We start from the raw sequence: 26758 nt of genomic DNA, 5'->3' as shown, positions 1-26758 counted from the left end.
CGGTACTTGATCAATTCAAATGAACACCAAACACAGAGCAATAGATCTATCTAACTGAAACTTAGTGTGTGATCCAGCAACTAAAAATAACCTCGATATGTACTGGTGGCACCATCTCTTAGACTTTGCACGGACTTATCAAACAGCCCTCGTAAGTCTCATTGTCCAATTTGCCATTCTGACATTTGCCCACATCACTCTACTCAGTGGCGGCCCGTACATAAGCACTGCAACACTGCAGCATCCCCAAGGAAAAAATGAAAAAGATAAATTTTGTTTTTTTTTGTTTGTGTTTATAAATGATAACAATGCTTATGACACTATATAAATGCAATACAACATGTTAAAGGTTATAGCTTATGTTTTGACATTGATTGAATACTTAATAATTGGAATTGTTCGATTAACGCTTTAGATTACAAAACAAATGCACTGAAATCTATTGCTGATATTTGTTTGTGCTTGTCATTGCACGTTACGTCATTAGATACACTAGCATCTGGGCAGTGTATCTTATTATTGCGCATGTTATTTCTGTGAGATATGAAATGTTTATTATTGGTGCTTGTGCGTGGTGAACTATTTTTTGTAAATCTTATTTTATTTTGTTAAAATAACATATAATTGTTTATTTATTATAGATACAAGGTTGAATTATGACAAGTGTCACTGTTGAAAATATTATTATTACAGGCAACTCCAGGGAGTCCTTAGACTCATCAAGGGAGCCCCAAATCATGTTCATCACAACTATACGACATTCATACAGTATCTATCATACCTCACCTTAAACTCATTCACTGTCACAGCATCCACCACAGACTCTGGCAGCCCATTCCACTCATTCACCACTCGAAAAGTAAAGAACCCAGCTCTAATACCCTTACTAACCACACTTTTGCCCAGCTTCCATGGATGTCCCCTAGTCCTCCCACAACCAGCCCTGTTCTCAAAAATATCTTCTGAATTAATTTTATAGAAACCCTCCAGTAATTTGAATGTCTCAATCATATCTCCCCTCCTCCGCCTATCAACCAATTTTGGCAACCCACAAATCCTCAACCTGTTCTCATAAGGTTCATTCCACAGACCTGCTGTCATCTTGGTCACTCGCCTCTGAATCCTCTCAACCTCCTCCCCACCAAGAAGAAACCTAGGTGACCAAATCTGGGCACAGTAGTCGAGATGGGGTCTTATCAAGGCTCGATACAGAGGAACAATAACCTGCTTGTCAATGTATTCTTCAGCAACCAAGTGATTTGATGAGCTGATTTGGCTACTTTTGCAATGTGCCCCCTAAATTTCAACACCTTATCCACCAATACTCTTAAATCTCGTGCCTCATCAATTTACTGGAGTACAGTTTCACCAATGTAGTAAACTGCTGCTAATCTTTTTGCCCCAAAATGTATAACCTTACATTTTGCCACATTAAATTGACATCCGTTCTCCTTAGCCCAGACCTCCAATCTATCCAAATTATCCTGCAAAATTTTGACATTATCTGTATTCACTATTGCCCTACCCAACTTTGCATCATCAGCAAACAAATGAACTGTTCCTCTCAGATCCTTACCTATGTCATTAATGAACAAATTAAACAGCAGTGGTCCAAGAACAGATCCTTGTGGCACACCACTAGTCACAGGCCGTATTGTGGACTCAACTCTTGAATAAACCACTCTCTGATATCTCTCCGACAACCACCCTCCTATCCATCACACCAACCCTATATCCATCCCCACATGCTGCATTTTACTGATTAGAATTCCATGTGGTATCCTGTCAAAGGCCTTAGCAAGGGCCAGTAGAATCATTGTAAACCCATTACCTTATCCAGTTCAGCCGTCACTGTGTTATAATACGTGAGCAATTACTGACGCATGACCTACCCTTCACAAAACCATGCTATCCCCGATACAGTATCCCATTTTCATCTATCCAATCTTGTATTTTCCTCTTGACTATTTTCTCCAAGACCTTGATAACGATTCCTGTTATGCTGATTGGCCAGTAATTTTCAACAGCAGCCTTGGAACCACCTTTATGCAGTGGAACTATTTTCCCCTCTTTCCACCCCCTTGGGACTGACCCAGACCCGAGGCTGAAATTAGACAAAATGGTCAAGGGCACTGACAATTCTTTAGCCGCTTCACGTATGACACGAGCTGGTATACCATCCAATCCCACAGATGTATTAACATTGAGGTTCTGTAATAGACTATTTACCTCTACTTCATTCATCACAATTCCAGTATAAGCTGTTGGTTCTCCAATTACTGCAATGTCACCACCTGGATGATATACTCTTGCAAAGTGCTCGCTCAGTAATTCCACTATATCGACTGATTCGGTTACCTCCCTACCCTAATCATTTTTTAAAATCATTCTGCCATGAACATTTTTCCTTTTACTTGCAACATATTGAAAAAACTGCTCAGGATTCTCTTTAGCCTGCATGGCCAATTTTCTTTCGTAATCCGCTTTTGCTTTTCTTACCACCCTTGTTACCTTCCTGGCCTGAGCTTTATACTGTCCCTGCACCTGCTGGTCACCTTTCTCCTTAAATTCCCTCCTCGATTGTTTCTTTTTTTGCAGCTCAAGCTTAATAGTGTTATTCATCCATTAAACCCCTACTTGATTTATTATTTGGACTCTTGGTATACAGTCAACCATTCCTCCTGCAAACACTACTTAACCACCTCCCATGCATTATCAACATCCAGCCCTTGTAGTTTTACATGCCTTGGCACTGAACCAAGGACACTCCTAAGCTTGTCATACTTACCAGTCCGGTAATTCCACATCTACCTTGTCTTAATTGTAAATTTCACTCCTTTAGCCACCCCCAAAGTCATGACCTTATGATCACTCTCACCAATTGGTGGCAACATGGTCATGTTTGTTACAGCCACATTCTCAGATGCAATTACTAGATCAAGCACTCTCTGCCCCCCCTAGTATTTTCCACTACATGCTGTCGCAGATTAGTTGTCCCTTAATAACTGCATAAAATCCAATTCCTTCCTCCCATGTGCCATCTCGTCCTTCCAGTCAATGTTACCATAATTGAAATCACCCATAATAATTACCCTCGTTCCACTCATTTCTTCTATTTGCCTATGCATACTATCCCCACCATCTATTCCATCACCTGGTCTATATGAGCACCCAATTGTATATTTTGTTCTGCCAGACTCTATTTCACACCAAATTGCCTCAAATGTGCTCTTTTCTCTATCCTGCAATTCAACTTCTATACTCCTTGGCTGCAACTCATCAGCTATCATCAATAACACTCCTCCCCCCCTTTTATTCTCCCTATCACTACTGAACACGCCATACCCATCGCATTCAATCCCACTAGCTTTATCATCTTCTGTCAGCCATGTTTCACTAATACCAAAAACCTGTGGCCTGGAAGTGCCAACCAAGGCCAAAACTCTTCCTTCTTGTTCCTAATACTCCTGGCATTAGTGTACATGAATTGCAGAAGCCCAGTAGTCCCATCCCTACTTTGGTGCCTTATACTAACTATCCCATTCTGATCTGTTGTCCTTCGTACTCGCTCGGGCATATTATACTCATTCATACACTCAACTGCCTCCCTAAAGTCTGCATATCTACTCCCCCCCCTTAATAAATCAAGTTTCCCTGAGTCTGTACATCCACTTCATTCATCAACACTTTTTCACGCCTCCGTACATCAAATCCATTCAAATGTAACCCATCCATCTTATATAAATCCTTTTGCCCATCGAACTCGCTCCACAAATTCCACACCACTCTCCATGCATAACCCACGCATAAAGTCATTGGCAATTATGGCCCTCCTTCTAAGCACTTCACTGTCATACCATGGCAAAATACTCACCATCCTAACTCTCTCACTCTTCTCTTTTGCTACCTCAAGTAATTCCCTCACATCCTCTATCATTTCCATTTTGTCTTCTTTCAAATCATTTGTTCCTGCCAGTACTATCATCTCTTTCACCCTCTGTTTTTGCACTCAAATAGATTCGCTGACGTCCTTTATGAAATATGAAAAGAATTATATTTTTTCAATAATCGTTACATGAAACAAATGCACTGCGATCTAACGCAGATATTAGTTTGCGCTTGTCATTGCTATTGATATGAAACTTTTATTATTGGTGTTTGTTCGTGGTGAGGATGAAATATTTTTAATGAAGCAATTTTTTAATATGTAAATTTATTTATTAATAAATTCGTTACTGATTAGGAAAAAAAAATTTTTTTTTTTTTTTTTTTTTTTAATATATATGCAGCAACCCACTTAAAATTTTCACCGGCCGCCACTGACTCTGCTTGATATTGCCTGCCATTAAAGAAGATTAGCCTTGTATTTAGTGTTGAATACTATAGCTAATCCTTTTTCCCTGTTTGTTATTGCCTGAATATAACATTTTGTATTCATTGATTAAAAAGATTTCACCAGTCTTTGTCTTTTTTGTTTCAGTCACCCCTATTGTGTTGATCTGGCTTATCCAATTCCTTCGCTAGGTCCATTTCTTTGCCAATCAGGTTCTTATGTCAATAGTACCGATCTTGAACTCAGGTGATGTTGAGTTGGGATATGTTTCAGGATGTTTCAGTAGCCGACTTTTTATTGTTGGCCTGGTTCTCTAGCAAAAACAATGGAAATCTTGTTTAACCGAGTGATGCCCCAGCCAGCATGAAATTCTGATATTATTATTATTATTACCACGGGCTACTCCAGGAGTCCTTAGACTCATTGAGGGAGGCCCTAAACATCATGTTCACGCAGCTGTTCAACATTCTCACAGTATCTATCATACCTTGCCTTGAACTCGCTCACTATAATAGCACCCACAACAGACTCTGGCAGCTTATTCCACTCATTTACCACTCTAAAAGTAAAGAACCCAGCTCTAACACCCCTGCTAACCACGCTCTTGCCCAGCTTCCATGGATGTCCCCTAGTTCTCCCACCACCAGTCCTGATCTCAAAAATATCATCTGAATTAATCCTATAGAATCCTTTTAGCAATTTGAATGTCTCAATCATGTCTCCCCTTTTCCGCCTATCAACTAGTTTCTGCAACCCACAAATCTTCAACCTGTTCTCATATGGTTCATTCCATAGACCTGCTATCATCTTAGTCACTCGCCTCTGGATCCTCTCAACCTCCTCCCCATCAAGAAGGAACCGAGGTGACCAAATCTGGGCACAGTAGTCGAGATGAGGTCTTATCAGGGCTCGGTACAGAGGTACAATTTGTTTTTCTCTGCTTGTCAAGGTATTTTTCAACAACCAAGTGAGTTGATGAGCTGATTTAGCTACTTTCGCAATGTGCCCCCTAAACTTCATCTCCCTATCCACCAACACTCCCAAGTCCCTGGCCTCATCAATCTCTTGGAGTACAGTTCCACCAATGCGGTATACTGCTGCTAATCTTTTCACTCCGAAATGCATAACCTTACATTTTGTCACATTAAATTGACATCCATTCTCCTTAGTCCAGAACTCCAATCTATCTAAGTCATCTTGCAAGACTTTGACATCTTCTGCATTCACTTATATATGTTGTACCATTATTTTAGATGGTTGTTTAAGCCAATAAGAATACAATTTGGTCAGCTAAATCTCAAACTGCCAGCCCATCCTCGTTCGTTCAGTATCCAGGTAGATAACTAACAGGATGCACCACAAGAAAATGAGAATAGACATTAAGTCAGAAGCCCTGGTTGGTTCTCCGTATTCCTTTAGAGGCTTTGTGGAGGTCTCTCAAGTTATACAGCTTTGACTCTTAAGCATCCACTCTGCTTAAGTGTCCTACAGTTTAAAGTTCCAAGGTCTAGTTTCCAATGGCAGTGAAATCTGGTTAGACGGGGATTCTTAGCACCCTTTGCCTTCATGTTTAACTGTCTGCTGCTGAAGGTAGTAACAATCTGGCTTCCAGGGAATGAGGGCCATTTTATTGCTACTTGATTTATTGTTATGCTGGCCCACTGCAAATTGGTGAATGGCAATATTTTCAAATGGGATCACCAGTCCCAAAACTACTGGTCCACGGATCTTTATAATATTCACCTACTGTGCTCATATCCTGCTGCCAAGAGTTGTCCTGATATCCAACAGATGGCAGCCAGGATTTTTCACCTATCTATCATCTGGGGACATGCTATATATACATATATCCCACAATAGTTTCTTTTCTACAATAACAGATGTGATGTTCATGTAACCTTGTTGTTGTTGTCTTGTCCTTTGAAGTGTCTTAGATATTTCCGTGTGCTCCTTGTACTGCTTTGGCTATGTCAATGATTTTGTTTGTATAGAGCTGTTCTTCAGGATTAGGATCTATTTCTTGCAAGACTACTGTAATTGCTGGACAGGTAAAGATATGAGTGGGTGTCAGTTCAGTATTAGAGCAGTTGTTGCAGTTTCTATATGTTCTCGTATCATATGTATCGATCTTCATTCCTCTATAATGTCCTGTTTGTAGTCTTGCTCTCGTGGTGGAGGTCTTTCTGTCAGCACTGATTTCGGGAATTTGATGTTGTATCACTGATTTCAGTGGAATTTAGCTTTTGCTAGTGCAGTGGCATCAGCAAGAGTTATCATGTTAGTTTCTTGGTTGAGTTCTCTGGCCTCTTTTGCTAATTTATCAGCTGCTTCATTGTAATCAATGCCTACGTGAGCAGGAATCCATTGTAAAATGCAACTTTTTCCTAAACACTTTCATTGATTTAAGAGTTTATGGATGTCTTATGTAAGCTTGGTATTGCCATTTTTGATTGCTTCCAAAGCTGATCTTGAGTCACTGTAAATTATAATTCCTTCAGATTGTTGAGATGATGATAGTTTTAAGTAGGCTTCTAGTGCTTTATTTATTGCGTAGAGTTCGCTGGTAAAATTGGAAGCAATTCTTCTATATCCAACTTTTATTGAAAGTTTTCACTTTTCGGGAGTGGATCGGCAGCGCCTGCATTAACCATACTGGTGTCTGACGATCCATCGGTATAACAAATAACCTGTTTGGAGGATCAAAGAAGGTTAACAGTATTTAGGCCTTTTTCCTTGAACATTTCTTCTGGTTCTTTTTTTGTACAGAGTTTGGTAAGGTTTAGATTTATGAAGGTATTTAAAGGTAAAGGACTGGAAAATAGAGTTTCTTGTGGGCATTTAGCTGATCAAGACCTATTTCTATCCTGATAGTGTCATCATATTGTAAAGTTGATGATCTGTGAAGTCTGCATTTTTGGTTCCAATGTTCATAAGTTTTTAGGGAGATATAATTGCTTTGGTAGCTTCCGATATTATTTATGAATTTTATGGTGGTAAATTTTCATCTGTCCTCCAGCAGGTCAAGCCCACATTCTTGTTGGGCTTTGATGTTGTTAGTGGATGAGACTGCACCAATGATAATCTTGGATGTTTTTGCTTGTATTTTGTCTAATTTTTTCTTCACCGATGAGGCCGAAGGTGACCAGAGAGGTGCTGCATATTCCATTATTGGCCTTATTAGTGTAGTGTAAGAAGTTTTGAGGATTTTTGGCTTGCGCCTCAATTTGTTCCACAAAGCCTTTTCGGTATATGAATTTTTTTTAGAGCTCTGTTGGAAGTGTTAGAGATGTGTTCATGTAACGTCTTGAGTGAAAGAGAAATCCTAGTTGTCAGAGAGCACCCAACCTAGAATCACTCAACTTTGTCCTTCTTTGGTTTAAATTATCCCTTCCCCATAATAAATTTAGTTTAATCCTTTATCCAAGTGTGAGCAAACAAAGTTTGCACCTGAAAGTATCTTCAGGACTGGGGTAAAGTGGTACAACACCAGGGCACTCCTTGCAAAGGTGGAGCAAGCTACCAACAATCCTTACTCAGTATCTCCCATAATGCAAAACACATCTCCTTGCAGATATGTCTAATGTTACGCATTAAGGGAAGGACCACTACCCAGACTAGTTTCAACCTTTATTGAGGTCTATTCAGTGGGAGCCAGGCCCAAGTGGAGATACCAGGCAGAAGCATTTGCAGGTATCTCTACCAATAGGAGTTGCCAAATGGTGTGCCACCCTTTTTTAATAAATTACTCTGGATTTAGAGAAAGATGTTGAAAGTTTATTTTTCACTTGGTTAGAGTATAATAAATTTAGTTTAATCCTTTATCCAAGTGTGAGTAAACAAAGTTTGCACCTGAAAGTATCTTCAGGACTGGGGTAAGGTGGTACAACACCAGGGCACTCCTTGCAAAGGTGGAGCAAGCTACCAACACTCCTTACTCAGTATCTCCCATAATGCAAAACACATCTCCTTGTGGATATGTCTAATGTTACGCATTACGGGAAGGGCCACTACCCAGACTAGGGAGATACTGAGTAAGGAGTGTTGGTAGCTTGCTCCACCTTTGCAAGGAGTGTCCTGGTGTTGTACCACCTTACCCCAGTCCTGAAGATACTTTCAGGTGCAAACTTTGTTTGCTCACACTTGGATAAAGGATTAAACTAAATTTATTATACTCTAACCAAGTGAAAAATAAACTTTCAACATCTTTCTCTAAATCCAGAGTAATTTATTAAAAAAGGGTGGCACACCATTTGGCAACTCCTATTGGTAGAGATGACCTGCTAATGCTTCTGCCTGGTATCTCCACTTGGGCCTGGCTCCCACTGAAGAGACCTCAATACAGGTCGAAACTAGTCTGGGTAGTGGCCGTTCCCTTAATGCGTAACATTAGACATATCCACAAGGAGATGTGTTTTGCATTATGGGAGATACTGAGTAAGGAGTGTTGGTAGCTTGCTCCACCTTTGCAAGGAGTGCGCTGGTGTTGTACCACCTTACCCCAGTCCTGAAGATACTTTCAGGTGCAAACTTTGTTTACTCACACTTGGATAAAGGATTAAACTAAATTTATTATACTCTAACCAAGTGAAAAATAAACTTTCAATATCCCTTCCCCACTCAGTCAAATTCATTTGCTGTCTCTTATCTCTCCCCTAATGCAATCAACCACTCTGAACTCTAATTTCTTCTCTTTAAAAATTGATTTTCTCCAGTCCCACTTTCCCAATAGCACTGATAGAAGAGGAGAACTCCTCCTCCTCTTCTGTATCAGATGACCAGTTAGGGTAAGAATGCAAAAAAAAAAAAAAAAAAAAAAAAAAAAAAAATGTTGGTAACAATGTCCCATGTGGTGAGTTTGACTATCTGGTCTGAAGTGGAGGCTAACAAAATGAAATATATGGTAGGGTGTTGCTGCAGAGTCTGGCAGCTCGGTTGCATGAGACAAAGAAATGCATCACCAATATAGCCTTATGGGTACCAAACAAGTGATCATTATGGACGACTTTAATTTTCCAAACAATGAATGAGTAGAAGAGAAATCTCATGATAAAGAAGAGAATTTTAGTGAATTGTTGTGACACAACTTTCTCAAGCAGCATGTGAAAGAAGGACCTTGAGGCCAAAGAGTGTTGGATTTTCTCATAGAGTCAGAAGAGGTCTCCGTTAAGAATATGGATATTGTACAACCAATTGGGGACAGTGATCATGCTGTGCTTACTTGAGAAGTATCTAATTATATCGATGCTACGATTAGAACAGGGTTACATGTTGAACTACAAAGCTGGAAATTCTGATCAACTCAGGAGAATAATATCTCTGGTCCCATGGTACCAGTTACTGAATGAGAAAAATGTCAGCAATGCATGGAAGCTAATGAGATTGTTCAATTAATGAGTGCTCACTTTGCTAAGATATATCAACCAGGTGTATGTAACATGGTGCACAGTGCTACTGCTATTGGATGAAGAGTTAGAGATGCATCAAACCGAGATTGAACAGCTGTTGCATAACCTGGATAACAATTTGTCAACAGGGACAAATGGAATATTGGCACATTTGCTAAAAGAATGTTTTAGCAAATGTGCCAATTTCACATGTTTGTATAACTTTAGTCTCAGCTCAGGAATGATACAAGGAATGGAAGGAATGTATGATAGTTCTGTACAAGGGTGGTGCAAAAACTGATCTGTCTGACTACTGACCAATCAGTACCTCTGGTGTGGTAGTGAAGATTTTAGAGAAGTTGGTAAGAACTTACATACAAAAATGGGTAGACAAACAAGCTATACTCTGCAAGGAGCAGCATGGGCTTACTAATGGAAGGTCATGTTTGAGCAATTTGCTTATATTTTATAACAATGTTATGGCTGAGTTGGATAAAAGGGAATGGATACACTATGATAATTTTGGGGTTTTCTAAGGCATTTGATAGGATGCCACACGAAAGGCTGTTGAATAAACTGGAGAATATGGGATTGGATTATAAACTCTTGACTTAGATCAGGGGATGGTTGACAGACAGATAACAAAAAGTGGTTGTTGTTGTTGTCTTGTCCTTTGAAGAGTCTTAGATATTTCCATATGCTCCTTGAACTGCTTTGACAATGTCAATGATTTTGTTCATTGCTTGAGGCTGCTGGACAGGTAAAAATGTGAGTGGGTGTCAGTTCAGTATTAGGGCAGTTATTGTAGTTTCTATATGTTCTCGTATCATCTGTATTGATCTTCATTCCTGTGAACAGGACATTTCAAACGAATGAAATGTCCTGTTCGGAGTCTTGCTATCATGGTGGAGGTCTTTTTGTCAACATTGATTTCAGTGGAATTAGTTTAGATTTTGCTAATGTGTTAGCAAGAGTTATCATGTCAGATGAGTTCTCTGGCCTCTTTTACTAATTTATCAACTGCTTCATTGTAATCAATGCCTACATGAGCAGGAATCCATTGTAAAATGCAACTTTTTTCCCAAACACTTTAGATGGTTTAAGAGTTTATGGATATCTTGTGTGAGTTTGATATTGCCATTTTTAATTGCCTCTATAGCTGATCTTGAGTCACTGTAAATTATAATTCTCTCTGATTGTTGAGATGATGATAATTTTAAATAGGCTTCGAGTGCTTTATTTATTGCATAAAGTTTGCTGGTAAAATTGGAAGCAATTTTCCCAGATTCAACTTTTATTGAAAGTTTTTCACCTTTCAGGGGTAAAAGGAGAGCACCAGCACCTCCATTAATCATATTAGTGTCTGATGATCCATTGATATAACAAATAACCTGTTTGGAGGATGAAAGAAGGTTGATAGTAATTAGGCCTTTTTCTTTGAGCATTTCTTTTGATTCTTTTTTTTTTTTTTTTTCTACAGAGATTAATAAGATTTATATTTATGGACGTATTTGAAGGTAAAGGACTGGAAAATAGAGGTTCTTTGCTTATGTGGGTATTTAGATTATCAAGACCAATTTCCTTCTCATAATGTTCATATTGTAAAGTTGATCTGTGAAGTCTGCATTTTTGATTCCAATGTTCATAAGATTTTAGGGAGATATGATCGCCCTGCTAGCTTCTGATATTATTAATGAATTTTATGGTGGCAAATTTTTGTCTGTCCTCCAACAGGTCAAGGCTGCATTCCTGTTGGGCTCTGATGTTGCTAGTGGATGAGTGGTATAGAGTGGGTATGAATCTGCCAGATTTGAGGTGACCAGTGGTGTATCTCAAGGGTTCAGTCTATACATTAATGACATCAGGCAGGGTCAATGTTCAATTATTTGCCGATGATGTGAAGATAGATAGAGCAATCAGAGATGCTACTGATGTTCAGCACTTACAAAATTATTTGAATAATGAAGGCTGGAATATTGGGCAAACGAAAATGGCTATCAATTTAATGTCAGTAAGTGTAAAGTTATGCACTTTGGCATGATAAAATTTCCAGCAGCATATTATATCAGCAGGTTATGCTACAAGAAACTGAGGAGGCAAGGAAACTTGGTGTATTGGTGGATAGGAATTTGAAATTCAAAGGTCACATAGCAAAAGTTGCAAATACAACTCAGAGGATAATTGCGATGTTGAAACAAACCTTGACATCTGAAGATAAGGAAGATTATTATGCGCAGATTTGGTCTCCTGGATTCCAAGGGGATAAAGAAGCTGTGAAAAGAGTGCAAAAAGAGTTACAAAGATTATATCCAGATTATGAGGACATACTGAGAGTATGTGGATTACAGACTCTGGTTAACAGGAGAATGAGGGGTAATATGATATTATTATTATTACATAACACCGCCAGGGGGTCCAAGACTAATCGAGGGAGGGTACCTACTCCACAACTCTCCATCTCCACCAACCGCAACTACCTTCATCACCTACATCAATGCCATCAACCACGACCACTAGTATTTTCACAGACAAACATCCATGCCCACAGCAGGATTCGAACCCACAGAATTTTGGCTGAATAGCGGACATGTTAACCAGGTAGACTGGTTAGTGTATATTTGTCTATAAACTTTGGAAAAGGGTGTTATAGGATACCGTCTGATGAAAATTTTCATTATATGGAAAGTGTTAAGAGAACAAGACGGCATCCATGGAAGTTAAGTTTGTTCACAGTCAAGAAAGGGGGTAAGAGCTAGGTTTTTCTCTCACAGAGCAGTGAGTGAGTGAAATAATTTGCCTTTAAGGGTAGTGAGTGGTGTAGTGTGAATGAATTTAAGGGAAAATATGACAACTAGTCTGGGTGATTTACAGCCTCCCTCAATGAGTCCTTGACTTCCTGGAGGTCTCAGATAATAATAATAATATTGAAGGAAGTGGTTGAGAGTAATAATTTGGATGATGAGATGCTAGCATAGAAAGAAATTGTACGCTTATGCAGACTCCTTAACAGGACAAAACATGAGCTCGAGCAACTGGAGAAACGACTGGCATGTAGTCATTTCTCCAGTTGTCATGTAGTCATTTCTTCATAACAGTATACAAAAGAGCAGTAAATGAAAGAAAGAGTGAATGGGAAGGGCATAAAATTGCAAAAAACTTGGAGAAAAGAGATAGTGTTACATGTAAATTCGAAAATAAGAGGTATGTTTGATGAGAAAGTGACGAAGGCAAATCTTCCAGGTGCAAAGATTTTAGTGACACTGCAAGTATGCAGAAGAATGAAGCGAATGAGTTACTGTTTTGGCTGGCACAAATGATTGGAAAAGTGAAGATATGAAAAAGTTGTTAATGGAGGTAAAAATGAAGAGTAAGAAAGTAAAGATTGTGAGTCTGCTGCCTCGACATGATAGGACAGAACTGAGAAGTAGGGCAATGACTGCCAATGAGTAGATTGTGCAGGAGGAATGGTGTGCAGTTTAATGATGTATGAAGTGAATTTGATGGACGGAAGGACTTATATATGCCTGACAGACTACATTTAAATGGTTTTGGAGTTAGATGTTTCGAGAAAGTGTTGTTTAGTGAGAGTGTTGTAGTCAAAAACCAGGAAAACTAGAGATACTAAGGAGAATGAAATCAAGCATGTGTGTGACCATCCCTGTGATAAATGAGCATGTGTACAATAATGATTATGCAATTCCGAATGGGATTTAACAGGTATCCAATTTGAATGGGCTGATAATGTCATTACACAAGGGTAACTACAAAAATGCAGTACATGCAGAAATCAGCAAATCAGTCCCAAAAAACTCTGGGTTTTTTTAATATGTGGCAAGTAGAAAGAAGAATGATTATGGTAAGATGATGTTAATGGAATAAAGTGGTAGCTGCTTGGTAACTGCTGCAGAGGACATAGTTGAGATATTCAGTAAGCAGTTCATCGTGTTTCATCTTCAGTATGAAATTAGAAACACAAATGTAGGGCATATAATAAGAGACGACTTAATGATGAGCAAGCAAAGGTATATGAGGAGTTAAGTAAGCAAGATGTCAATAAAGCAATAGCACTTGATGACACATCACTATGTGTCTTAAGGGAATGTTCCAAGGATTTACCACCAGCCTTGGCCTACCTATTTACAAGGTTTTGCAGCAGCACAAATCACAAAGGATTGGAAGAAAGGCAAAATTATTTCACTTCACAAAGGTGGTGTGATTTGTATATCTGGAGTTGTAGTTAAGGTATCGGAAAGGTTGGTAAGAGATAGGATACAAAAGTGGGTTGATAACAGTGGTATTCTTTGTGCTTGTCAGCATGGGTTTGTTAAAGAGGGGTTGTGTTTTACAAATATGCTTACATACTATAACAAGGTGATGAATGTACTGTACAAGGGAAATGCATATACAGTGGAATACTTAGATTTTGAAAAGGCTTTTGATAGACTGCCATACCACAAGTTGGTCACTAAACTGAAGCAGATGGGATTGGATGAAAGACTAGTGATGAATAGGTATCAGTAAGTTGGGCATTACGGGACACTATCTTGAAAGAGGAAAGTCACTAGTGGTGTGCAGCAGGGATCAGTTTTGGCACCACTGTTATTTAATTTGTATATTATTGATATTGAGATAGGTTTAAGTGGGGATATACATAATGCAAAACCGGAGACAGTCATGAGGAATCAAGCAGACGTTGTGGCCTTACAGGAGGACTTGAATAAACTGTGAGTAAGCAACAATATGGAACTGTCAATTCAATGTTACAAAGTGTAAGATTCTGATTGGTGGGGAACAATGGGATGCATAACATACACTTGTTGGAGATATTTTGGAAGAAGTCGAGGAGTTAAGAGACCTTGGAATGGTGGTAGACAAGGATCTTAAGTTCAGAGGTCACACTGCACAAGTTGTGAAGACATCACATCAGATTATGACAATGATGCAGAGGACCTTAATTTGTAGAAATAGAGGTTCTGGTTCCATTGTATAAGGCATTGATCAGGCCTGGTATGGATTATTGTGCACAGATTTGGTAATCTGGTTTTCATGGTGATGAGGTTATACTGGAAAGGATTCAGAGGAGATTGACTAAGGTCGTAACTGGTCAATGGGATATGAAGACAGATTGAGGGAATGCAGTTTGGAAAGCCATGTGAACAGGAAGAAGAGAGAGAATTATGATTGAGATATTTAAGTTGGTAAAGGGTAGTTACTAGGTTAACGTAGAAGAATTTTTTATAGAATAGGAGAACAGGTGGTAGAACATACCAGACTGCCTCAGTGTGGATCACTTAGAAGACATAAATGCTGCCCAAGTGTCTATATATTCGCCTTTTATTGGTCCATTTTGATTTGATAAGGTTTCACTGGCCTTACAGCTGTTTCGAACTGGTTGGTTCTCCTCAGAGACCAGGCAGAAACTAAAGAGAGCAAAAACTCTCATTCAGTACTAAGGAACTTGAAATGTCAGAGAGGTGCATTTTTCGTAAGCAAATTCTCGGTTGGTGCATGAAAGTATTTACTAAAATAAAAAGCCAAAAGGCTTCAATTCGGCGATGCAAAATTATATAAGTAAAGTGGATATTAAATGCAGCATTATTTCAAAGCCGAACGTAGAAACTATGAAAGTTTCTTCATGTAATTCTATATTACTTTATGTAATATAACATAATTTGCTGAACTGGCTTTAATGGTTTAGATATCGGTTGGGAAATTTGAACAGAGGGAGAAATGAAAGTTTCCACTCTAAAATGGATTATTTCTGTAACAAGATTATGATATGGATTTGAAGAATGAAAACAGTACTCTGACCATGGAAAAGAGAAGCAAAAATCATGTGTCCGCCAGCTTGGCACTGTAATGACAGAGCACAAGAGGTTGTGAATGGCTGAAGAAGGACATTCCACCAGAGATGAAACTTGAATGAGATTGTGGTCTAAATTACCAAGAGGGGAGCAGCCATCTGAACAGACTACCTGAAAGAAGAGATCCAAAGTGTTGGGTGAGTGAAGAGGATTGTTGGAATGAATGTCTGTTTTAAGTCATTGTTTACAACAAAAATCTCGGCCTCTCTTCCGGCTTGGTCAGTGAAATTTGAAAAAGGGAGCCAATTAGAACACTGAAATCATCAAGAAAGATGACTGTATAGAAATTTGGAGTGAATGAAATCAAGCCTCAAAGATAAGAAATCAAAAAGATGAGAACGATTTTCTGAATTGGGAGAATGGTAGAAGCAGCAGCTGAAGGAAACAAAATGTGGCAAAAAAATCTTAATCTATGTGAGATATCTTTTGGGCAAGGAATATCAGATTGCACAAAGGTAGAAGTATCTCTCCTATGCAAAAGGAATCATACAGGGCGTAATTTGGATAGTTAAAATAGGCTGTGGTTGATGTAGCAGAAATTAGGTTCAGTCAGATATTGTCATTTAAATTATTGCTGATGCTCCAGATGCTGGTAAAATGGATATTCCTGAGTTTAAATTTTTTTGGGTGAATTTTGGAAGGAGGTTTATTTGTTGGTTTAACTACAGAGACAATATAATTATTCAGGCTTACTTTCATATTTAATGTTTCAAAAGGCGAAGAGAAAAGAGAATGGGGGAAATGAAGTGGGAGAAAAATAGACTCTTGATCATGCCACCCATGCAGAAAGTATCCAGTTTCCAAATCAGAACATGGTCTCAACAGTGCTCTCCTGCATACCATTACACAGCCTCTCTCAAGGCTAAACCTGGCAGTATAGATGGCAGCAAGATTATGCATCATGCAGGAAGTCTCATAAAAACGTATTACCATCTGGTTCAGTGCTGTATACTAACTGATAGCCAGCATGTGGAAATGTTTTACTACTGTACCTTCAAAGATGAGGGAGGTACTGGATCTCTGCAGTATGTTTGACATGCCCTTGATGGGAGAACAGAAACTGATTGGATAAGGTCAGTAAAAACAAAGCAAAAAACACTGTTTGCACCCTCAGGGAAGGAAGACTGCATAAAGAATATTCACTGTTGCACTAATCCCTCAATAAATAGAGGTTGGGCAGGAATGTTAGTTTTTTAACGAAAATGAGACAATAACTGTCATAACTGGGATTATTGCTGGTTCTAGTCTTTGCTCTTGATCATGATAAATGCTGCATTTGTGCAAAAGTGTACACAAAACGGTCTTCTGTGGGAGAATACCTGAACCAATTGGCAAGCACTCAAGTAGAAAGGTGGTCTATAGCTTGCTGCAGCTGTCTTTCTAAGCATCTCATATTACAAGAATGACAAAAAAAAAAAAAAAAAAGACAGTAAAGTGATTTACTGTATTTGCCAGCATATAAGATGCACCCCCTGTTTTGTATGCATTTTTTAGGAAAAAAAGATTTTTTTTCCTAAAAAATGTTCCTTTGCCTTTTCCCCCTTCCACCTTGTCTCCTACCAATCTGTCAAGTTTATTCAAATCCTCTTGTTGGGCTGCCACATCTGCACTATTACTAATAGCCATTCCTAGCTTCATATTATATATGAACAACTGAACATCCCCTTGCAATCCACTGACATAAAGGTTAAACAATATAAGTCACAGTACTGAGCCCTGTGGGATCCCACTTAACCTTCTGCCTACTTGATATTGCCCCACCATACACATCTCTCTGATACCTCTCAGATAACCAATCCTGAATCCAGTTGACTAACCTCACATCTAAATCAATGTGCTGCAACTTAAATATCAGCTTATCCTGTGGCACCCTGTGAAATGTCTTTGCAAAATCCAAAAAAATGGCAGAAAATGCCTTTCCCTCATCAACCGCTTTTGTCATGTTATTATAAAAGGCAATTCATGTTGACTCTCACAGATAACATTACTCTCAACTGCCCAACACTGTATATGGTCGGTCACTAATTTCTCCAAGATCTTAACTACTGATGAAACACAAACTGGTCTATAATTTGACACTTCAGTATGCTACCGCCCTTATGCAAAAGCACTATCTTACCTTGCTTCCATTCCTTGTGTACCATTCCCATAGCAAGACTTTCATTGAAAAGCCAGGTCAAAGGATCTGTCACTTCTTTAGCACATTCTCTCAAAACCCGTGGTCGTGGTGAAATTCCATCTATTCCCACAGCTTTATTGACATCCAGAGTTCTTGAAACACATACATCTTACACCTTGAACCTGCCCTATTCCTCTAGTATTAAAACATACTTCTCCAAGATGAAATACTCCAATAAAGTGCTCATTAAAACAACTCCACTATGTCCTAGGCATCAGTCGCTCTATTCCCATTTTTATCCCAGAATGGCATTCTTCCACAATCATTTCTCCTCCTATTGGCCACATAGCTAAAAAATTCCTTATGATTTTCTTTGAATCTTAGGGCCATTCTCTTCTCATATTCCAGTTTTGCCTTCCTTTCCATACCAGTCAATTTTCCTGACCTGAGTCTTTTCTTCATGTATTTGCTCTCCACCCCTCTCCTTATCTCTCTTCCATAATTTTTTACCTACAGTTCCCATTTGATGTTGTCATCAACTTTACACCAAATTGTGTTCTCTTCTTCGCTCACGGTATACAATTTACTATTGATGCTAATAAATATTTATTCACAAGTTTCCAGGCACTAATGATATCTTGCCCTTCCAATTCCTTCATCCATGGAACTGCCCCAAGTTGATATCTAAGACAATGATAATCACCTGCTTATAATTCTACATATATTCACTTCTCTTTGATATTCCTGCATGTTTATTCATCTTCCAAGTCAAAATCACATGGTCACTCTCTCTAACTGAGGGAAGAGATGCCATCTCAGTTATAATCAGCTCTTTTGATGCAATGACCAAATTCAAAATTCTTGAAACTCTTATTCCTTCTATTACAAGTTGCCTAAGATATCTATCCCAAAAGAATTCCAGAAATTCCATTTCCATATTACTACATGCATTTTCCTCTTACCAATTTATACTGCCATAGTTAAAATCTCCCATAACAATCATTCTTCTTGCACTTCCCAAGCTCAACTGCCTAAACATCTCCCACTCCTCACCCGATCTGCTCCTTGGATTGTAGTAACTCCCTACTGAATATCCTGTCTTGCCCACCTCTACCTCACACAATATGTTCTCAAAAGTGTCACTGCCCTCCAAAGCCTCCACTCTGAGAGGACATAAATCATCACTTATCATAAGCAGTACTCCACAACTGCATTTTCCCTTCCTATCCTTTTGAAAAATGCTGTACCCTGCTATTTCTATTTCCTGTTATATCATCTTCCATCAACCACGTCCAGATCTTTGGACAGACTGATGCTATCAGCACCATTAATTTATCTCCTTTATTCCCGATACTGCTAGCATTAGTATAAAGCATAAAAATGTAAGTTTCTATACCTATCCTTATCCCATTCTGATGCCACTGGACTCATCATTAACTGATGTATTCCCACTTTTTCTAGCACCTATTTCCACAAGAGGCCACACCTGCTACCATCAGCCTTGGGTCTAGTTTCCCTGCATTGACACACCTACTTGTTCACAGAACGTCAATCACTCCAGATGCCTACATCCTTCCTCATTCAAATGTAAACTGTCTCTTGCATACAGTTCCTTTCTGTCCTCAAATGCCCTCCAAGTATCCACATATTCTAAGCCTCTCTTCTGACACATTCTGGCTATTATGCTATTCATTATTAATGCTCTTCTACTCAGCTCTTCGTTATCATACCTGGGAAACACGTACACTATCTTCCCTCTCTGAGTTCTCTTCTGCACAACCTCAAGCATGAATTTCAGATCTTGAAATGTAAGATTGTAAAATTTGGAAAACAAAATAGGATGTAGAATTTACTCTTGGTGGGGATATATTGTTGTTGTTGGAGAAAATAAGAGATCTTGTGATGATGGTGGGCAAGTTTCTAAAATTTAGAGGACACATTGTCAAAATTGTGAGGGCAACACAATGAATTCTGGGAAAGATGCAGAGGACACCGACTTGTAGAAGTAAGGAAATTCTTGTTCCATTGTATAAGGCTCTGATTTGGCCACATATGGACTACTGTACACTGATTTGGTTACCTGGTTTTCAAAAGCATGAAGAGATGTTGGAGAAAGCCCAGAGAATATTGACCAAAATAGTTCCTGATCTCTGGAATGTTGAATATGAAGGAAGGGTGAAACAATGCAATTTGCAGTTTAGTAGATAGAAGGAAGAGGGGTGATATGATGATAGAGAGAAGTTGGTAAGTGCTTGTTATAGGATTAATGCTGAAGTGGTTTTTCCTAAAATGGTGGCAGATTGGGGATGAACAAGAGCTCATCCATGGAAACTATACAAGAAGGTGTGAGCAAGGGAGAGTGAGAAGGTTTTCGCATGGAGAGTTGTGAATGATTGGAATGCATTGCCTGAGAACCTTGTGTCTGAAAATTTGAATGTGTTTAAGGCACTGCATGATGACCTGTGTGCATGATAAAAGGAACCTCCTAGATGAGTCTTTGACTCCAGGGAGTCTTAGGATAATAATAAGACCAGACATGATGATATTTCATATGCAAACTGTGTTTGCTTACACTTCAATAAAGGATTAAATCAAGAATATAATTTCTTGTGTATAACTTTAAAGGAAATGGTGACTTCGAGGACTACAGAACTTGTGGAAAAATTGTCTTAAATTTCCTTTTTTAGGTCAAGAGGTCTATTCATATATATTTCTTATCTTCATATTTATTTCCTTTTATTTACATTATTTGGTTAAATCTCTCTCTTTATGTTGATCACAAATTTAGGTCTGTTTTAAAACAACCCTTTGAGGCCATGGAAAAAATAATTCTCACTCACTACTCCCTTGTGCAACTTCCCAGTATGGCCACTCATCCTTCCCTTTTCTCCTTATTGTATCATTTGAAAAATCTTCCCAGTGTTGTAATGATAAATAGATCTGAGCTGTTTCCTCTTTCACCATATTAATCCCTCTACCTTTGGTCTATACTCCACAACTGTCCACAGTTCTGATATTATTTTTGCTACCTGCCTTTATATACTTAAAAAAGTTTTTTCATTCAGCTCTCAGCAAGTATATCTGGGGAAGAGGTAACCAAAAACTTCTTAGAAAAGGTATTTATATCTTGATATGAGGATAGGTGACTTTCTTGAATGATGAGGAAGTTAAAATTGCTGTTATGCATTACTTCCATACATAGTACTTTTTTTGTGTGTGTGCTTGATCTGAAACCACCAGCATTGAGGGTTCAGATGTCAACCATTAACAATTTACTTTTTTGTGCTGACAATTTTCTACATTACTTTATGCATTATGACTCCTCTTTCCAAATGAAGTTAACTGCTGGCATTTGAGAGCCTTTGATCCCTGTAATAAAGAACTGCAGTTCTACTTCATCTTTTAGGCCAATAACGTTTTGATAATAGGCTGTATATCTGTAGATATATACAAAATTAGATGAACAGAGAAATATAAGTTGTCTTATATTTCGTAGTTTCTAGAGCCTTTGAAACTGAGGTCCTGAAATATCAGTGTGACTTTTGTGCTACTTGAAAATTAGTCTGACTGAAGGATCAATGTATACGCAGAAAGCTATCTAAGAGAAACATAACTCAGTAAAATTTGCTAAGCTCTTTATGATGCGCACATCTCCACTTGGATTTCTCTTCTAAAAAAAAAAAAAAATTGCATCACTATTTGTAACCAATGCGTGATTTTTCATAATGGAAATATCGAGTTGTCAAATGGATTCTATTAAAAACAATTGTACGCTATATTCAAATCTCAAATATTGAATGACGTTAAAAAATTTAAAAAAGAAGAAAAAAAAAAAAGACTACCGTAATTACACATTTTACCTGTCACATTTAATTTATCAACCTATCCATGATTTTCGAGTAAATTTACACAGTGCTACAAAATCCCGGTATTTTCCTAACGATGATATAAACAGGTTTCTGATTGGACATTGAAAATACTCTCGGACACGTTTTTGAAAATTGCTTTAATTAATGATTTTATTAGTCTAATTATATTTATTGTTATTATTATCTGAAAGTCATTTTTAAATATCCATTAATTTTGAATAATTTTATTCTTTTCTAGATATGATGAACGATATGTTCAGGATACAGGATGTCAAAGCGAATGATGTTATCGCGTTTCTTCGTTGATTGCGTTTGTTGGTTGTTTAGGTAGATCTTGGTTTGTAGATTGTTCAGGTCATCCGAATTCAGCCACATAAATTAATTTCACTTGATAAATATTATTCTTGCAAGTAAAATGACTGTCATTACTCAGCCATTAACAGAAAAAAAACTTTCGAAACAGCAGGAACCTCTTGTTAAAAATGAGGAACTGGTAAGATATGTTTTAAGCCAAACTTAGGCTTAATTTTTACTGGTTTAAAAGGCAGCATATAATATGTGATTATCAAGAAGCACTAAGTTGATAAAATTGAATGGTATTAGTTGGGTGTATATTAAATTATAAATTTGTTTACTAATAATAAATAGCATTGTTGTAAAGCATTCGTAGTGTTACGTTAGCTGCAAAGGAGATGCGACTGGCATTTAAGATGTTTACAATTGCGCAGAGGTTGAATTGCATAGGGAAGGAGATGAAGTGACATAGCCGTCACATTTAACATGCATATTCTAATTAGCAAAGAATTGATCAGTATAATCGAAAGCATATATAACTTAGTAAACGACGATTGAATTCGAGATAAGTTTTAATTTTCAAAGCAAGGTCTGTTACTTCCGTTCAGCTAAATGACGCACATAAAGTTAAATGTCTGTTAATCAGTGACAAGTCCAATAAAGTGGAATCTATTTTTCATGTTCTTTGAAATTACCAGGCTGTAAGTTTGAATCCCATTGTGCCAATGATGTTTGTGATAGAAGATCAAAATCCCATATCACAAACATGAGATCCCCTCAGCTGGTCCATAACTTTTATTGCCTGGTGTGAGATCGCTACCCCACTTATTGGAGGGCTAAAGTGGATTGGTAGAAAAGTTCCATGTTTTGGTCTCTACTGCATCTTTCTCATCTTTCTTGAAGGATTTAATATTCACAACTACAATTTCTAACTGATCTAGCAGGTAGTTAAGTATCTGCTACCATCTGATCACATGTTTACATGCCCACCATATTATCCTAATTACTCTTGATCTCTTCCTAACCATACTAAGAATTGTTGTTCGCCTTCTAGGCCGTTTAGATCACAACTTTGTGTTGAGGAACTTACACCCACTTGTCCTAGAGATGCCGGGTATTATAAGAAACTAAGTGGGATGATCTTCATATTTTAGCTTAATTTTCTTGGATTATTAATTATAGTCCTCTGATCTCAGTGCATCACTGAAACAGTTGTTATAGGTATTTTCTATTCTAATATAAATTATCATCCTATGTCTAAGGTTTGTTTTCAAAGAAGCACATCAGAGATAAATTCAACATTAAAGGAAATCCAAAAGAGTTTTTTCTTTATGTGGTAAGAAGAGAAATGGTTTTTGGAACGATAACTTATATAATGAATGCTGGTGGTAAAGTGGTGACAGGAGCAGAAGAAATAGTTGAGTTACTGAGTGAATACTTTGTAGAGGTGCATCATCAAGATGGAGATAGTGGTCTGTTGCATCAGAAAACACAATATGAAAATAGAAATAAAGAAACTGGAGGTGCTTAGAATACAGCAATGGGATAACAGCCTGTGTCTGTATATACTATGAGAATGTGCAAGGCATTTGTCACATTCACCACCTAAACCTAGAGTGAAATAGTTGTCCGAAATTTTTCCAATGTTGGGAAGTTGGCCTGCTCATTACCCTTCATGACACTGTTAAATAATTATCAGGTAAACACATTAATATTTTGTGTGGATTGACTGGGAATTTTCAATTGTTTACTCATGATGCAAAGTTGGGGAGAATTATAAGCAAGTATTGCTGGTGTCAATTCCATTCAGGAAGATTTGAATAGACTTTTAATTTGGACAAGCAAGTTGAATTATAGTTTTAATATTGATACCATAAGGTGTTGCATTTGGAGTGCAGAAATATAAGGTTGTACTGTATTGATAGAACTGTTCTTTTGGGAAGCTTACATCCTTAGAACACCAGCCCAACAGCCAAGACAACCCAATTTAGTTTGCTGGGGGGGGGGGGGCACCTTTAGGACTGTAGGACCAATGCCAGTTGCCTTCTTCAGCCTCATTTGCTCATTGTTAGTGACTGCGTGCATATGTCATAGTTTTATGTTCCCAGAAGATGGCAGTGTAACATTTCTGAAATATAGGGAGGTATTGATTAAAGTTTTTTTAATTAATATTTTAGTATATGTTGTCATTTCCTGAAAAATTTAAAGTCGTGTAACCAACGTATTCGGTTCCCAGAAGAACATTCTTGTAGTTTATCTACAAGAATGTTTTTCTGGAAACTGTTGACATTGGACAGAAGTTTAGAGGGCACATTGCAACTGTTGCAAAGACTGCACAACATTGTTGCTGTCATAAGGAATACACTAATGAATAGGGATAAAGAATGGTCATGCCACTATAAAGCATTGTTCATTCCACATGGAATAGTGTGCTCAGATTTAGACAACTAGTCTCCATTATGATATGGAAACATTAGAGAAGGTCCAGAGACAAATGACCAAGGCAGTATTAGGAATCTGGAATGTTAGTTATGGCGAATAATCAAATAAAGCCTTTTATTCCCTTATAGGGAGTAGCCAAGGCCTTTTAACCCTATCTAGCTTTTGGAGAAAGAGCAGGCAGTTCAATCTCCACTGGTAGCCAATCAGAGATAGCTGGCCCACAACTATCATTAATTATAAGTGGCAACTGATTAAGACAGGCAAACAAGTGCTGCCATCTATCTGTTGTAATTCCATTCAGGTACCTAACAAGATGTGGTTAGGCTATAGTGTCTGAAATAATGTGGGTTCTATGGTTGAAATTCTTAAGTTTATGGAATGAAAAATCTGAGTTTCCTGTAGAAAAAAAAACGCTTGCCCAATGCCCGAGATTGACTAAACTTGAACTTCAGGTGGCCTTGTACAGGGGCTGCAAGTGCCACCTCCACTGAGCTACACAGGCCTTTTGCAGTTTGGTGGCTAGATGGAACAGTTTGTGACTCCCACCTATGAAAAGTGGTAAATATGTTAGTATCGTGGGTGGGATAAAAATAGTGGCATGATAAAGGTATGATAGACATTTGTTAGTGAGGGAATTTCATTGTAAATTAAAGATACCAAGAAATTATATACTTGCTTTAATTGGAATTTCATTGATTAATGTAGGAGATTTATAATAAAGAATAGAAGGTGAAAGTGGAAATTGTGTAAAGATGTGGTGTGAATAAAGGGTGAAGAGTAGATTTTTGCATAGGAATTGTGGATTGAGTGGAACATGTTACTGGAATGCATCATGGATGCCGGGAGTGTTGAAGATCTTAAGGTTCAATATTATTATTATTATTATGTGACACCTCCAGGGAGTCCAAAGACTCATCGAGGGAGAGAGTGTGCCAACAGCAAATGTGATGAATATATTTTTAGTTGAGTGAACCTCATATAATGATTTTCTGACTCCATAAAGGATGTGATGTTAAATTAATTTCAGTATTCTAGTTGTTAGATTAAGCTTTCCTCCTGCATTTAATATGTATTATAACATGCACTATAATTTTCAATTATTTTGTTTTATGTTTTTTCTTTAAGTGTATGCATTTAAAATGTTCTTGAAACAAGGCCAAGTATTCTGCTTATAATTTTTTCCAGTGTAAGTGCATTTTGTATATTGATTATAGGTAAAGCGACAGGTGAGTTGGATAATGTGAAATAGCTACACTGTGATATTACCACTTCTTCTTTGAGTGCCATCTCCTATTGGAGGTCGGCAACCACCTTGGCAAATTTTGAGCAATTCTCAGCCACTCTGAGCAGTCTCTCAGAGTTCATGCCAGTCTAATGTCTGCCAGCCAAGATTTTCTTCGTCTTCCTTGTCCTCTTCTTCCATTTATCTTTTCCTTTATAATCAATTAAAGTATCTTATCTTTTTCATTACAAAGTAGGTGACCAAGATATGCATTTTTCCTTCTTTTTATGGTATCTAAAAGTTCACGTGATTTCCCCATTTGTTCCAGTACTTCCTGATTGGAAGTTTTTGCTGTCCATGGGATTTTTAACATTCGTCTGTATAACCACATCTCAAAGGCTTCGTCTTTTTATTGATGTCTTCAAGGTTTCTGCACCGTACAGCAGTACAGACCATACATAGCATTTAACCATGCATACTCTAAGCTCTAAATTTAAACTGCAGTTACACAGTGTTGATTTCATCAAGAGAAAATTTTTTTCTTGCCATTTCAATTCTAACTTTTATTTCCATTTCTTGACTGCAATCTTCATTTAACCAGCATCCAAGATATTTAAACTTTGCCACTCTTTCTATTTGTTTTTCATTTAAAGAAAGTACCGAATTAAGAATTGGTTTCTTGCTTATGACCATGAATTTAGTTTTGGCTATATTTATTTTTATTCCCATTTTTTCATGCTCTTAATTCACTAGTTCCAGAAGGTTTTGAAGATCCTGAATATTGTCAGCCAGGAGAGCTGTGTCATCAGCATATCAGATGTTACTGATGATTTCACCATTTACATTAATCCCTTCCTTTCAAGACTTTTTTGAAATATGGCTTCTGAGTATATGTTAAAAAGAAGCGGTGACAGCACGCATCCTTGCCTTACTCCTCGTTTGATGTTAATGGAGTCTGTAATAATGTCAATTACTTGAACAGATGCCTTTTGGTTCCAATATAAGTTTTCAATGATTCTGATGTCTTTACCATCTAATCCAATTCTTTTTAATAGTGCATTAATTTTAGCATGTTGTACTTTGTCAAATGCTTTCTCGAAGTCGATGAAGCAAATGAATATTTCCTTTTTTTGGTCAATACATTTTTGGAATAAGATCTGAGAACAGAAAAGAGCCTCTCTTGTTCCCAAACCGTTTCTAAAGCCGAATTGGGTATCACTGATGGTGTCTT

At 37.8% G+C, this 26758-nt stretch overlaps 2 protein-coding genes across 3 annotated transcripts in view; one reads left to right on the top strand and one right to left on the bottom strand.

Moving 5' to 3' along the window:
* WDR79 (Telomerase Cajal body protein 1 homolog) overlaps nt 1–21616 on the bottom strand; it is a 238588-nt gene extending 216972 nt beyond the window's left edge. For both annotated transcript variants that reach the window (XR_016550413.1, XM_090413474.1), the window contains exon 1: nt 21561–21616. The gene's annotated coding sequence lies outside the window, so the exon portion shown is untranslated. The remainder of the gene's footprint in view (nt 1–21560) is intronic.
* Nucleotides 21617–21844: 228 nt separating this feature from the next.
* LOC150093402 (uncharacterized) overlaps nt 21845–26758 on the top strand; it is a 233648-nt gene continuing 228734 nt past the window's right edge. Inside the window, exon 1 of the mRNA XM_090413608.1 lies at nt 21845–22062. Within this exon, the coding sequence (XP_090269734.1) occupies nt 21985–22062 (78 nt within the window). The 5' untranslated portion in view covers nt 21845–21984. The remainder of the gene's footprint in view (nt 22063–26758) is intronic.

The sequence above is a fragment of the Typopeltis vanoorti genome, chromosome 24 (assembly GCF_054136105.1).
Source record: "Typopeltis vanoorti isolate ZY-2024b chromosome 24, IOZ_Tvanoo_1.0, whole genome shotgun sequence".
NCBI classification, from domain to species: domain Eukaryota; kingdom Metazoa; phylum Arthropoda; class Arachnida; order Uropygi; family Thelyphonidae; genus Typopeltis; species Typopeltis vanoorti.
The sequence above is the reverse complement of the archived record's forward strand: the minus strand, read 5'-3'. Positions and strand labels throughout refer to the sequence as shown.